We start from the raw sequence: 15460 nt of genomic DNA on the forward strand, positions 1-15460 counted from the left end.
AGATTATGGAGAATAAAACGTTCCAGAAAAGGTCAATTGAAACTCCTCAAATGTTTTACGCTTTTTTTATTGGTCATTAGATGTTAATTAATACTTTTTAGATAAATCTGCACTCTTACCTTCCAAACTTTTCATTCTTTTGAATGCTGTAAATTCCTTCGCTCATTGTTGTAATATTTGTATCAGCTGGCTTGGACAGAAATTTTTAGACTGAACGCCGTTTCCGGAACAAAATCAAACAGCAGGAATCTGTGCCATCATAATTAACATTGTGTTATAAGAACTAAAAATATCTCGAATCGGAAAGGTATGGCAGGGCAGACAGTAATTGAACGCCTGCCAAGAAAAATGCTGTCGATCCAGATTTATTCCTTTCAAACAAGTATCACCCTTTGGATTTATGAATCACATTCTCTATGAATGCCACTAGCCCGAAAATTATTCGAGTTATTCAATTTTGTGGAAATTTCTACCACCCAATGAAGGAATAGATATAAATCAAATAGGTTTTTTATAAACAAGAAATCATATTTTTTGTATTTTCTAATCAATTACAAATTTTTACTTTCTATATGTAGAAACTGATCTACACATGTGGCTTTCATTAATTGTGCATAAATATTTGGAACACCTAGATGAGTCTTTTTCTATTGAAAAACAATTATTGTTTTCTCTCCATGTGTTTATTTCGACTCCTATGAAGTTCAAAATATTAAACCGATAAGACACAAATTTAAAATCGAATCAGTGCTGCCACCTATTTGTCGTGAGGATAAATGAAACCGATATATTCGAAGCTCTCTAATACTCTGGGGTACTGTTGCCAATAACCTGGTAATTACAAAGAAGGCGGGTAACTAGGGTAATTTGGGTAATTGGTAATTTTCTAAATAAAATTATTTTTGGTCATTACCAGGTGATCCAACTCATTATAGAACAGACATCCTGGCATTTATATGTTCTCGAATTCTTCAGTTTCTTTTCGAATGCTCACTACTCGCATTCAATATTGTGCCCTTGCTCGTATCTGATTATTATCCTGTATCTCCTGTATCCTGTATAGCAAAGAGTACCGTGGCGTTATCTTATTCTATGCTAAGTCCGTAAACTCGTAAACAAATAATAACTGTAGATATGTTGGAATTTTGAATTTCAAAATTGAAATTGTCTTCGATTTACTAATCATTCACTCCTTCGCGATTTTTTATTTCAAAATAGATAATTTTACCAAGTGTTACCCAGAGGAGAAAAAACGTATCATATATTTTATCGTCGGTCTTCAAAAATGTTGGGTCTTGGCAAAAGTCAAGTAATTTCAGTTACAATTTTGGGTAGTATGACAATAAATAATTGGCAACACTGCTCTTGAGGCAATATTCAAAATTTCATTTTGTTATAACTTTCGATCTTTCGATACCATTCGAGAGGTCCACAAAATAAGCGGCATTCAGGTTAAACAACTCAAAAGTCAAACTTAGAAAAAAAACATTAATTATTGCTGAAAAGAACTATAGTTGCAAATACACAAAAATGTCTAGTGAGTGTATTTATACTCCTTTACACAAATATAAATGCCAGCTCTCAATAATGATTAGTAGAGTTGGCTCTCCAAAAGATATGAAAATCAGTAAACCATTTTCCTCACTAATCTAGATTTCTCAAATTCACCAATGAGTTCAGAATTGATCCGATGGGTTCATTTATTGGTCCAATTGAAACGTTAACGCGTTTCTATCAGTAGAAACTATCCAGCGGATGTTTTTCGTTGGATTTTTTTTGTAACTATCAAATATATAGTATACAATAACTATGAATCAACCTAGCGAGAAAATATGACTGTGGATGACTGTTACCAACAACTGAGGATGAAAATAATAAAAAGAAGAGAAATTGACACCCTAACCTAGCTTTATCAACATGAAATTTCACATTGCCATATTTTATTTTCAGTATTTGAAGACATAAGAATAGTTTGAATATTAAGTGGCTTTTTGTTGTTGAAAATGACCCGATTTGCAAGAGCTAAAGGATCGAAAGCGTCTAATGAACGTGTTCCGGAACAGGCAACACCATGGGCAGAAATGAAGGAACAGTTAACTTTAAAAAATAAGGAAATTGAGGATGCTAAGAAAAGAGAGGAATTTATGAATCAAAGAAATGCAAATTATAAGGCATTTTTGGATGAGAGGGCTCTGGAAAATAAAAAATCGGAGTGGTCAATTTTTCCAAATGCAAACAAGGAAAAATCAAACGTAAGTAATGGTGTTTCCAGCCCTAAGAAGAGGAAAAACTCTTTCAACAATTCCATGGAATTCGATGATATTTCCTCTAACGATGAGACTTTTAAGGGCTTAAAATCTAAAGTCGACAGTGTTTTAAATGCTACAGAATTTCTTAAGAAGAGTGATAGTGATTTTCCTGCTAATGAGGGAAGTTGTAAGAATAAGAAAAAAAATAAAAACAAGAAAATGAAAAGTTCTTTGGGTATAAATGAAAGTTGTACTGATAAATCGAAAGAATATCAGACTTTGTCAAAAGATTTCAAACATAAAATCGAGAAAACATCGGGTAACAAAAAATTTGAAAACGAGAGTGACAGTGACGCTCCTCCAGATGAAGAAAGCTCTAAAAAAGAAGTTCTGACACCAATTCTCAAAAAGAAAAAAATTAAAAAGAAAAAGCTAAAAATATTGGTTGATCAAGAAATGAAAGAAGGGACAGTTAAAAAAGATGAAGACTCCACTAATAAATTAGAAAGTGAAGATGTTAACAAGCCAAAAAAGAAGAAAAAGAGAAAGATCGTTGTGGAAGAAAATAATGATAACAAAATTGAAATAAACGAAAATGTTACCAATGAACAGCCTTCAGAAAAAAAGAACTTGAAGAAAAAAGGTAAAAAATTCCAGTCTTTCCATTAGTAACCAGCCAGAAAAGAAATCTAAAGAAAATCTTACGGAACAAGTTTTGAAAAAAATTGAAAAGAAGAAACAAAAGAGAATCAAACAACTTGAAAAGAAGAAAAAAATGAAGGAGCAACTGAAAAAAGAGAAATTGTCAGCAGAACAAACTGTTCCTGTGCAGGCACTTGATTCTTCACCTTCAAAAGACCTATCAAAAGATGCATATAAGAACAGAACAAGCAACTCAAATGTTGCTAATGACAATAATAATTTCAGGGACCCAAAAAAATTCAACAAAGCTGAGAAACGACCACCAAAGATAAGAGATAGAGAAGAACATAAAAGAAAAAAGCCATATCTGCCCCATAAAATGTTTATAAATGGTAAAGAAGTAGAAGTTGATTACGTAGATGGATTCCCTGTTAAAAAAGAAGATGCCGATAGGTTAAAGAAATTACGAAAAGACATGATAGCTAAAGGTTTGCCGGGAAGTGAAATCAAGATTTCTCTTAAACTGGAACGTAGAAAGGCAGAAAAGGCATTTGCGAGAGAAAAGAAAAAGGTATGAGGTTGATTCTAATGTCTTACACATATCAAAGTCAGATTATTTTTGATGGAATGACATGTAATTTTCTCCATATTTAGATTCCAACAGAAAAGTACTTTTGTAAATATAAGTTTGTAAGGGTATATACGAACGGTTCAAAGTCAAAAATGAATCTATTCATCTATCTCCATTTTGAATGGAAACTTGTTTTAAAAGTCTCTTTCAAGATTTTGAAAACATGCATTTTTTTAATTATCAAATAATAACTTGACTAAAAACTTGTTTCTGCTAGAGGGTGAATCAAAACTTGAAAACAATATTTTCTTGATTTATTTAAATGGAACACTATTTCATTTAATTCTTCTGTTAAAAGCACTTTTTAACAATATTAGAGTTGCACGAGTATATACCTAGAAGTTTGAATATTGGTATACCATGAAAATAAATTTTTAATACAATTTCACCCACAAAGTAATACTCAGAAGATTGTGACGTATTGTTTTCTTTCTTGGTCGTCAACAGCATCAACTACTTGGTCATTAACCTCATGCTCTGGGTAGGCAATGTTAATAATTCCTCGAGCCACTCAGCGAGCATCATGGCTATCAGCAGTCTGTCAGCCATGTAATGTTGCAGAATCATACCGGCACACTACCACTGCACATGTTCTCCGCTGATTGTTTTTTCATATTTAAAAGTAGTTTCTGAGACACAGAAATTCAATGTTTGAAAACATCTCTTTTATTTTCAAGAAAACTTTGTTTGGAAACATTATTTCTCTCATTAGTTGACGATGTTAACATTTCTGTAGAATAATAATAATAAATGTAATTTATTGAACAAAATTACAATTTTGTTCAATTGGCTATCAACCGAAGTCCTTCCGCCCGTGTAACAAAATTGCTTTGAAATAACATAGCTTATTTTACAATATCAAAAAAAATAAATAAAAATATTATATGGATATAAAAATGAACAAACAAAACAATTTCATTGATAAAGTTGTGTTAATTTTTCTAACAGTGTTTCTGTTGGGTGTCGATGTCGTACTCTTGCATGGGGGTTTCTTGTCACAGCATACTTTCTAATGATTTCTACATTGTCGTTTTTTTTTAGCAAACTTCTGAGTAAGTGACGGTAGTCTTTTCTCGATAGGAATAATACCAGTAAGTTGGTACAGCAGAGGTTATTGGGATGCCTTAATCTTGTTATTTTCCTTATAGCCGTTGTTTCAGATACTTTAATTGTTTTCAAGGCCATTTGTATGATATTGAGAAACAGTGGGTGCGAGTATTCAATAAGTGGACGACAGAATAGTTTATATATCTGGCTTGCTGTTGATATGTTTTCACCTCCTCCCGGGTTTGTCAAACTTGTGAAATGTGCGGCTCTTGCAATCACTTTCTTTTTTTTTGTTATTGACGTGGCTATTGAAATTTAGTCTGGAATCAAGCGTAACACCTAGGTAATCAACTGTCGATTTGGCATGTAAGATATGTTGGAAAACGTTGATTGTTGGAGAAGTTCCGGAATTCCGATGATTGAATATGATGAACTAAGACTTAGATGAGTTTGGCTGGAGCCTCCATTTATTGAACCAGTTATTTGTTATTATTGCAAGATGTTCCAAATTGTTGATAACTTTGTCTAGCGTTTGATCGTGCGCAATTAGGACAGTGTCATCTGCATACTGTTGATATTTCCTTGTTGGTGATGATAAATATCAGAGCTGTATAAGTTATATAACAATGGTGAGAGAGGTGAACCCTGTGGAACTTCCTGTTCTGGGATAAATTCATCTGAAAAGCTACTCAGTATTTTAACTCTCAGCTTCCTGTCAATTAGCAGATTCCTAATTGTATGTATTAGATAGTTAGGACAACCCAGTTGATGCAGTTTGGATAAAAGACTCTTGTGCCAAATGCTATCGAATGCTTTGGTCATATCCAGTAAGATCGCTGCTGTTTTGTTGTTGTTCAGCTTGGTTGTTTCAATGTTGTTCATAAGAATCATGAGAGGATGTATAGTAGGTCTTCCTTGTCTAAATCCAAACTGGTAGCTTGGAATTTTATCATTAAGCAGTTGGAGTAAACGGCTTCGTAAAAGTTTTTACCAATTACAGACAGGAAAGTAATCGGACGATAACTGTCTGTAAGGGAGTGATCCTTGTTTGATTTGGGAATTGTAATTATTGTGCCCATTTCCCAATTGTCAGGCATATAATGAGTTTCAAGGCAAAATTCATAGTTTTTCATGATATACTTGTGAATCTCATAATCCAGCTATCTCAACATGTTTCTTGTGATATAGTCATGCCCTGCAGCTGAGTTTTTTCCCTGATATAAGATTTCAAAATATTCTTCATCTACATTTCTGTAGATTATTTCAATAATTTCAATATTTTTGTGTTCAATAAGTCCTTAAGTTATTAAAATCGAGTCTGAAAGACGAAATGTTAAATAATAATTTTTGTCGAATTCATAATATATTTTTGTAAACTATTGTTATAATTACTTCATTTTCTGTACATCCCCCATATTTTCAAAAAGTGCTTTTCACATTGAGAATAAAAAATTTTGTGTTCCATTTGAAAAGTACTAAATTTTTCGAAAGTACTTCTCTGTCGGAATCCGAAGATGAAAAATAATATATCTCATTCCATTCAAAAAAAAACTTCTACTGGGTACCCTGCTCATTGAAAAACATGTTAAAAAAAGCACAATGCAACGATATCTAAAACTTTCATTGAAATTTTTTTTGATAATTCCACTCCTCCATTTCAAATCCAATTTGATAATGTAAAAGACATTTGAAAAATAAAACAACTTTCGAGTAGAAACTACGAAATAGCTGATTTCTAATTCTGAAAATGGAGCCAGATGAAAATTTCCGAAAAGTCAAACTCAGTAAAATTTCTAGTCCACTTTTTTTTGAGAGGCAAAATTAATAAATGGGGCAAGTTGCTGATAAACAAAACATTTTTCTTTGATTTTTTGCAGTAACTTATCGGGATTAAAAAAAAGTTTGCCATTTCTACACCTGTATAAAGTTCTCCATTACTATTTTCTATTTTTTTGTATTCTCAAAGTTGTGTTTCTTCAATTTGTTTTTCTAGGTCTGTTTCAACTGCAGGAAGTCGGGCCACAATCTCTCTGAATGTCCGGAAGTAGGTAAAAGTGAACTATCCCAAAACTTGGCTAGTGGAATTTGTTTCAAATGTGGATCAACAGAACACACTCATTTCGAATGTAAAGTGGTTAAAGGACAACAATTCAACTATGCTCAGTGTTTCATATGCAATGAACAAGGGCATATATCAAGGCAGTGTCCTGACAATGCAAGAGGCCTCTATCCCAAAGGTGAGAAGTTTGTTTTTTTGTTAAATGCTTGTTTCCATACATGAAAAGTCAGTAATGATTAGTATAATTGAATGAAGCTCTCGATTTGAAATTGATGTGTTCTTATTTTTCCTCTCAGGTGGTTCTTGCAATGTATGTGGAGACGTGACGCATTTGAAGAGAGATTGTCCTCAGTATCAAGCTCAACAACAGAGGCATGAGAGTAGTATACAGATAGAAACATTCGGAGATGGTAATCCTGACGTACTTGACCAAAATAGTGCAGTTTCCAAGTTCCCTGTGAATAGAAAGCAAAATAAAATTATAAAATTCTAAAAAGTTTACTCAGATTTTCACTGTGGTCCCACAATTCTAAGAGTTGATGTGACGATTTTCCTTCTAGATTGTTAGATCACGAAAACACACAGAAAAAGTTGGTTGACAAACGGTATTAGGGTTTTGGCAAAAAACTAGAGGGTGATACTTTTCATCAGAAAATTTACATCTGTTCTATTTTGTCCTCAAAACGTTGGTTGAGAGAGCATGACGTATCTGTGAACCTGAGAGTATTCCTGAGACTGAGACCTGGTTGACAAACAGCGACATTTTGAGTTTTAACTTTCCTTATTATCAGCTGGTAAATGTATTCGGTAGATCTAGATACAATCGAGGTGGAGTTGCCATTTGGGCCAAAAATTATATTAATGTAGAGTCACTTTCTTTTCATGAGTATTGCATTGAAAAAGATATAGAAATTTGTGGTTTGAAATGGATCAGGAAAACACAAATATTCATAATTATTTCGTGTTACAGGTCACCGTAAGGCCACTTTGATACATTTTTTGAAAACTTCATAATGATTATGGAAACTGTATGTAAGAACAGGAGTTGCGTATTTTTGTGTGGTGACTTCAATATAAATTCTATGACGACACATCAGTCTCTAAAATTTACTCATCTTTTAGAATCATATGGGTTACTCCCAACCAATCACACTCCCACACGTGTCACTTCCACCTGTGAAAGTATACTAGATCAAATATATACAAATGTTGAATACTGAATCAGACTATGATAATTTTCTACTTGCAGTACCTTCAGGTAATGAACCTTCTGTTAATACAAAAATTTATGCTAGGGAAACGAGTGAGGTAAATATTAATAATTTTATAACCTTATTAAAGAAGGAAAAATGGGAAGAGGTTTACTTGGTAAACAATATTGATTAAAAATGTAACCCCTTTCTTGACACATTAATTTACAACTTTGAAGCCACGTGTCCCATTAAAAACAAAAAAATTAAAAAAACCATTGGAAATGAATGGGTAAAAAATGAAATAAAAAAATCATCTAAAGATTTAAAACGATTACATTACCTAAGAAAACAATTTCCAACACTTGATCTTGAGTATAAATTTGCCAAAAAACAACATAAAAACCTCTTGTTGAGTACGAAAAGTCAATTCTACATCAATAAAATTCAAAATTCATCAAACAAAAGTAAGTCTACTTGGCAGATTATAAATGAGCTCAATGGAAAAAAAACCCAAAAACACGTCACAATAAAATTACATAATGAAATTATTGAAGAACCATCAATTTTATCAAATATATTTAATGATTATTTTGTAAACATACCAAAGGAAACAATAGGAAATTTACAACACCTAAATCATCCACAAAATAATTTTCAAACAGAGAGTATGTTTGTTCAATATGTTTCTGAGATAGATATTCTCAATGTTATAAAATTAAAAATAAGCACTCCTGTGGTTATGATGGAATTTCAGATGTAATATTAAAAAAAATTGCAGAATATATAGTTAAACCTCTAACTCACGTGATTAATAAGTCTCTTGAGGACGGGATATTCCCAACAAAATTGAAAACTTCATTAGTGTCTCCTATTTTAAAGAAAGGTAATCCATCTGACATAACTAATTATAGACCAATCACTATTCCATCAGTAATATCAAAAGTAATTGAATATGTGGTTCTAAATCAACTGGTATAGTTTTTAGAGAGGAACAAAGTTATTATGGATAGTCATCATGGTTTTCGTAGCCAATACTCTACTACAACAGCAATCTCCTTCTATGAGAAAGTATTAATAGCTACTGAGAAGGGTGAAAATCCAACAGGAATATTATGTGATTTAGGTCGAGCTTTTGATTGTGTTCAACACGAAACTCTGATAAGTTATATAAATTTGGTATAAGAGGTAAAATTCATGACTGGTTTAGCTCGTATCTGAAAGGACGGAAACAAATTGTAAAAGTTTCTCATTGTGGTAAAACATCTCGGTCATCTCAAAGGAATGACATTGGGGTACCTCAAGGCTCCATTCTAAAACCAATACTATTCGTCTTATATATTAATGAGCTACCTCTGATCTTAACTGATGCATTCACTACATTGTACGCAGAAAATGTTACAGATCGGATTGACAGAATCTTAGAGAAACACGACGTCAAACACACATTCAGGCCAACAAAAACTATCAGACAAAGTCTAAGATCAGCTGAAGACCCCAGAACACCCAGGGTATACCTGATCCCTTGTAACTGCGTTTTGATCTACATTGGAACCACGAAAAGAAGTGTAGATACCTGGCAAAGTAGCTGTAGCCAAACATGCTCTCAACAAAGAAGGCACTCACAATATCTCATTCAAAGATACATTAATACTCGACAAAACTCAAAATTACTATCTACGAGTATATAGAGAGACAATAGAAATTCAAAAACAAGGATAATTTTAGTAGAAAAGACGAGCCAATGAACATTAATAACATCTGGCTACCTATCCTTAAAGGTACACAAACAAAAGGTCAGGTAATCCAACTAAGAGAAACCAAGCCACACCCACTAATAATAATATAAAACCAGAGTCAAATACCAGCCTGCAGACCAGTGCTAAAAATCCCAGTAAATAGCTTTCACACAACAAATTATAAATATTTTAATGAAAACACTAGGAATACACCACTCCAAAGAGTGAGCAGTGTAGGTTTAGAATGGAATAGAATTGAACTTTATTCGTCACTCAAGTTATTACAAAAGTTTTGCTCAATAGTTAATCTTGAGTATGGTTGATGTTGTTTAACACATATTTTTGTATCATACTTGTGTAACCTACTGTTTTTAAGAATGGAATTAAAATCGACAAAGGTTAATGCAGTCAAGCTGCTGGAAAATAATTCCAGTTGTCGTTTAATTGGTCAATCTACCAACACTGACATAAAAAAACTTGGCAAGTTGACTTGGGTGTCACACCAATAGGTGGTTCCACTTATGTTTCGCTTGTGTTTACGCAGTTATTTCTATCAAGTACTTTTCTTGGTTTTTCACATTTTGTCTTCAATCGAGGACCGCCTGCCTGGTACTGACGATGCCCAATAGGCTGAAACAGTTGTCTACCGGTGGCTCTTAAATTTAAATCAATATGGGAATGATCAAAATAGTACTTATCTATTATGGCCAGAACATTAAGACGTAATTAAGTGTTGATTGAACCAATCCATAGTATGCCAGTTTCAGGGTTTCAGTTGATACAATATTTTTCAGTTGCCTCATTACAAAACAGCTTGGTGGTTGTTTAGTTTATATGATTTTTCCATGTTATCCAGCATAACTCCCAGAAAGCAAGCAACATCAATCTGCTTGATGCTACTACGATTTACTCTTATTAATGAACTAGAATTCCAAAAACTACACCTCACGATTTTATATTCACAAAGTTTGTGGATATCAAATCGTGAGGTGTAGTTTTTGAAATTACTATGGATCTTCATCAAGTAACGGCCGAATCAATCAGAAAAAAACCTAGAATTCTTATTCAGATTTTTCGTTAGAAACTGCATGAAACACGTTTTTTCCAAATTCATTAGTAGCCAACCCATTTAGGTACACCAGTCATAGAATTCATTTGCTATAGTATTGGCTCTGAGTATCATATCACATATTTTTTTTTTCGGAGATAAGAAAATTGGTATCGTCAGCATACATAATTATATTTTGCACACTCGGAAATGAATTAATCATATCATTCATGAAGATTATGAAAAATACTAGGGCCATTATAGAACCCTGTGGGACACCCATAATAATTGTTCTTTCTTTTGATTTATTATTATTCAATACTACAATCTGTTTTCTATCTTTTGAATATGCTGTAATCCAATAATTTGCAACAGCTCAAACCCCTGTTCGATATAATTTTTCTATGAAAGTATCATCTCACAGTATCAAATGTTCTGCTCAAGTTGAAGTATAAAGCTATTGTGTTTGGTTTGTTGCTTAAATGTTTTCACAAAGCTCTGCTACTGCTGTTGATTTATTTTGTCTAAATTCGTGTTGATAGTTCAACATTAGATTATGGTGTTCTAGAAATTTGTTGAGGCGGCAATTGAAAGCAAAGTCGAGAATCTTTTAAAGCTGACTTTGTAAGCAGATGTTTCTATAATTGTTAACTTCATGTTTGGATCCTTTATTTTTATATATCGGTACTGATTTTGGAGTTTTCAAATTTGTTGGGTATTGACCTGTAACGAATGTTTCATTTATTAAATATGCTAGGGGCTCTTTTATATATTCCCTGACATATCTCAGCGGTCTTCCAGAAATTTCATCAATACCTTCAGCTGGTGTTAATGAAGCGGGGAAATTCAAAACAAAAACTGTCTTAAAATAGTCACTTTATTATATATTTGAAAATCTGAAAATATTTACAGTCACGATTTATTTTAAATTGTGTAGAGATGAATGTCGTGCTACCTCCACTAACCTACAAATATTTTAAATTTTAAACAATACTGATATCGCTAATAAGGTGAGAAAAATATACCGATTGAACATGCCCAACTTACATATCAAATGTAAATAGCTAATCACCAACAAAAATGTATTCAAAAAATGCTGTGTCAATATTTCAATTCTAGAAATAACGATCACATTCAATAAAACAAAGATTATTTTCTTTCAATATAAAATAATTGCGATTTCACTCTCACTTTGGGCATCCCGTGCCGCTGGTTGTTGCCACCGAAATTGTACATTCTCCTATTTTGGCGATGGCAGATGTGTTTTCGAATAACCCTATGTTCTCGAAGAAGTTACTAGTGTCGCTTACATCCGGTTTGACGGGAGGTTTTTCTGGTATTTCCGTTTTAATTTCGACAAGTGGCTCCATCAGTTGCTGGTTGTGTATAATATCATGGTCAGCATCATCAGATTTGGACATGAAATCCATGCTATCACTGGGAGCGGTAAAGCAATCGTCATCATCTGCGTGAAGAAAGAACGTGAAATTGATTCATTAAAAACTGATAGCTATCAGTTTTAAGAATATTGCAAGCAATACTGTGGTAGAAATGTCATTAAGATATTTACATGCAATTATTTACATATAGTAGCGTCAAGGAATATGTAAGGCAATCTGCAGAAGTCTTCAGAGCAAACTCCGATTGTGATGATTTTTTTAAAATTTTTGTATTTCACATTATTTTCAATCAAAAACCTTTAGAAGCGAGGACAGAATTATTCATATTGTTAAACAATGTTTTTCTTGAAAAAATTCTTGCACTAATTAATAAAACAACTGCATTAGATATTCACATAATAACTATATGACACCAACATTGAAGTTGTTTTGATGGATATGATGATAGAACAAGAGCGTCTAAATCGTAGATATATATATTATATTTCAATCAATTATTTATTTGTAGACGACATGCCGTCGACGGCCATATTTAGAAACCAGCTGCAGGTTGTTTTGTTGATTGGATATAAGTAGTTATCAAGAGATACTCTTTCCCATGTAAACTATTTTGTCGAAAATTGTCGACCTATGGCACTCTGTTTCTATTAAAATCTGTTTTTTCGTCAAGCACCTGTCGCCCCCCTACGTCCAACAACTGAGGTACTGAGTACTTACACTTAAAAGTGACACTGTTTGACAATGTCAAATTCGTAATTAATTTTCGAAGTTATTTACATTTGGAAATAAACTGATATTGACTGAAGGATTTTTTGCAATACGGTCAATAAATTGAAAATCTGAATAGAATACGAACGACAGGTTTCGGTTCTGTCTCCATCTATCAGCATATCCAACCTACAAGGTTTCCAGATATTGGCTTTTTCAAATAGTAGTTCCCGAAAAATCAACCGTTCACTCATTTATTGTAGTGGAACATTAAAACTTTTACAGAAAATATGAATATTGTAGACCGTCAGGCTGTTTATCTGTTTTTTTTTAATACGCTAATAACAAGGCATACAACCAACGGCTTGGTATCCATAAATTTGGGAAAATGCCAGAACAAATGCCAAAATTTCTAAAATCAAACCCACAAAAATTTACTGGACACGGTTTCCGCAGAAGTTCTGCTAGATCGTTAGTGGACTCTGGGACAAATATAACCACGTTAGAAAGGTGTAGGGGTTGTTGATCATCAACAATGGCTGAAGGTTATATTGAAGACACTTCACCATTGTGTGCTGAAGCCATCAATACCGCTTACACATAAATGGACTGCTACAACAACTACTTGATAGATATGAGTGCACAATTGAAAGATTCTCACCACTATTATATCTGGTTTTTTCAAAAGGACACTCGAAATTGTTTGGAGTATAACTTTATACTTATCGTTATTCTCAAACCCTCTTGTTCAAAGGTTTGCCGTTTTAATGGCATGTGTTTTTGTTGTTCAATATCTCATTAAATATTTATTCTACTGTATATACTAATCTCGATAGACGCTGTTCATTTTTATGAAAAATTTCATTTTTTGCCTCTTTTCAGCTCATTACTATATGATGTTTTAGCGATTTTTGCCAATTTTTCTCTACGAATTCAAATTGAACCAATGAGCTGCCGAAACAGCCTGAAAAAATAACCAGGCATCTCTGTCTGTATCTGTAGAGTAGGGAGGGTGAGTGTAAGCCCACGCACTTTGGCCACATGTGACCCATTGTACATCCTCCTGAGGAGTTGTCCTCCTAGGTCATCGTCCATCCTGTCCTTTCCAGGAAGGTGGACAGGTCGCTGGGAGACATCTTCTTTATATCGGCAGGTGTAGGCCAAGACTCGCCGAACACACACTCTCTTATTGACGATAACTCCGGGCACTCGCACAGGGCATACCTGACAGTCTCATCTTCCTGTTCACACATCCTGCATAGAGGTGTGTCTACTAGCCCCATATTATGGAGGTGTTTCCTTAGTTGACAGTGGCCAGTCAGAAATCCTACTGTAAGGCGTAGATTTTTCCTGGTCATCGCCAGATATTTCTTCGGCGCCAGCTTCCCAGGTCGCCCAAGGTGATCCTGGCAAGATTACATCCTTTGATTCCATCCCATCTCTTTAAGGATTGAGCATTGAGCACTAGTTCCGCAATTGTCGAAGTCATCAGGCCGTGGGTGCCACTGGGTCCTAAAATTCTTAGTCCAGCCGCTTCCTTGGCTAAAGAAAGAGTCGACAATGCGATTGCCTTTACTCTTATCGTGCCCTTTAACCCACCTCGGGATAATGTTATTATCTAAGAAGGCTTTGGCTAAATCTTGGTAGCACTCTAGTACCAGCCCTGAGGTTATACGTTGTCTGTTCAAATCTAATAGGGCTTGTCTGCTGTCAGTGCAGATTGTTATGTTTTTGCCAGAAATTCTTTTCTTGGTTATTTCTTTTGTGGCGATTGACATACCAGCCAATTCTGTTTGGACCACGCTGGCATTTCTTCCCATTTCCCACTTAATCCTTAGGCTTAGTGACCTGGAGTACACTCCACATCCTGAGCCTTCTTTGGTCTTTGAGCCGTCTGTATAAATCCGTATTGCATTTGTAGCATCTGACTCTGTGTTCTGCTTAATTTGTATTTTGTAGGGTTTATTAAACACAAACTTGAGTTCAATTGCATCACTTGTTGCCTGCAGCAGAGGTTGCGCAGTAAGCGCTTCCCGCCATAGGCCCAGCCTCAATTGACCCATTCCTACTTCAAGGTTTACACCAGCCGTGCGCAATCGTACCATGGACATTAACGCAACCTCCTTAACGTACAGATCCAGAGGGGTCAGACTCGTGATTAATTCCATTGCCGCGGTTGGTGTTGTTCTCATGGCTCCTGTGATGTTTAAACAAGCCCTCGCTGTATTTGATATAATCTTTGGATGGCCGTTGCTTGTAGAACTTTCGGTCCCCATGCAATGGCTCCATACGTTAAGATAGGTCTTATTATTGCAGTGTAGATCCAGGTGACCACACGGGGTGAAAGACCCCATGCGCGTCCAACTGTCCTCCGACATTGCTCATAAGCCATGTATGCTTTTTTTGCTCTACTCTGTAGATGAGAGTTCCATGTTAGCTTCTTGTCGGGGATAGTACCAAGGTATTTCACCTCTTCAGAGAAGTTTAGTTTGCTTTTGAAGATTTCGGGAGGTTTTAAGCCCGTTAAACTTCTTTTCCTGGTGAAAAGGACCATCTCAGTCTTCTTGGGATTGATCGACAGTGAGTGTTCCTTACACCATGTTTCTATTAATTTGAGCCCATCCTGCGCTCTATCGCACAGTGTGTTTACAAATTTGCCGATAACTATGTCATCTGCGTATGCAATTGTGTAGAATCCATTTTTGTTAAGGTGATTAATTAGGGTATCCAGAACTATGTTCCAGAGA

General features: G+C 34.4%; 3 protein-coding genes across 4 annotated transcripts in view; 1 reads left to right on the forward strand and 2 right to left on the reverse strand.

Moving 5' to 3' along the window:
• Positions 1 to 317, reverse strand: part of LOC111511717 (SET domain-containing protein SmydA-8) — a 31391-nt gene extending 31074 nt beyond the window's left edge. Inside the window, exon 1 of the mRNA XM_074175891.1 lies at positions 120 to 317. Within this exon, the coding sequence (XP_074031992.1) occupies positions 120 to 166 (47 nt within the window). The 5' untranslated portion in view covers positions 167 to 317. The remainder of the gene's footprint in view (positions 1 to 119) is intronic.
• Positions 318 to 1879: 1562 nt separating this feature from the next.
• On the forward strand, positions 1880 to 7129 carry LOC111511718 (uncharacterized). Its single transcript, XM_023167751.2, is given in 4 exon segments — positions 1880 to 2912; positions 2914 to 3462; positions 6563 to 6806; positions 6925 to 7129. Coding segments are annotated over 4 exon segments (1899 nt in total). The 5' UTR covers positions 1880 to 2003; the 3' UTR covers positions 7122 to 7129.
• Positions 7130 to 11464: 4335 nt separating this feature from the next.
• Positions 11465 to 15460, reverse strand: part of LOC111511714 (uncharacterized) — a 35654-nt gene continuing 31658 nt past the window's right edge. For both annotated transcript variants that reach the window (XM_074175893.1, XM_023167747.2), the window contains one exon: positions 11465 to 12070. In XM_074175893.1, coding sequence (XP_074031994.1) covers positions 11793 to 12070 — 278 coding nt within the window. In that variant the 3' untranslated portion in view covers positions 11465 to 11792. The remainder of the gene's footprint in view (positions 12071 to 15460) is intronic.

Source organism: Leptinotarsa decemlineata, unplaced genomic scaffold (genome assembly GCF_025532065.1).
Source record: "Leptinotarsa decemlineata unplaced genomic scaffold, Ldec_3_MD MMD2_tig00001393_RagTag_RagTag, whole genome shotgun sequence".
Classification (NCBI taxonomy): domain Eukaryota; kingdom Metazoa; phylum Arthropoda; class Insecta; order Coleoptera; family Chrysomelidae; genus Leptinotarsa; species Leptinotarsa decemlineata.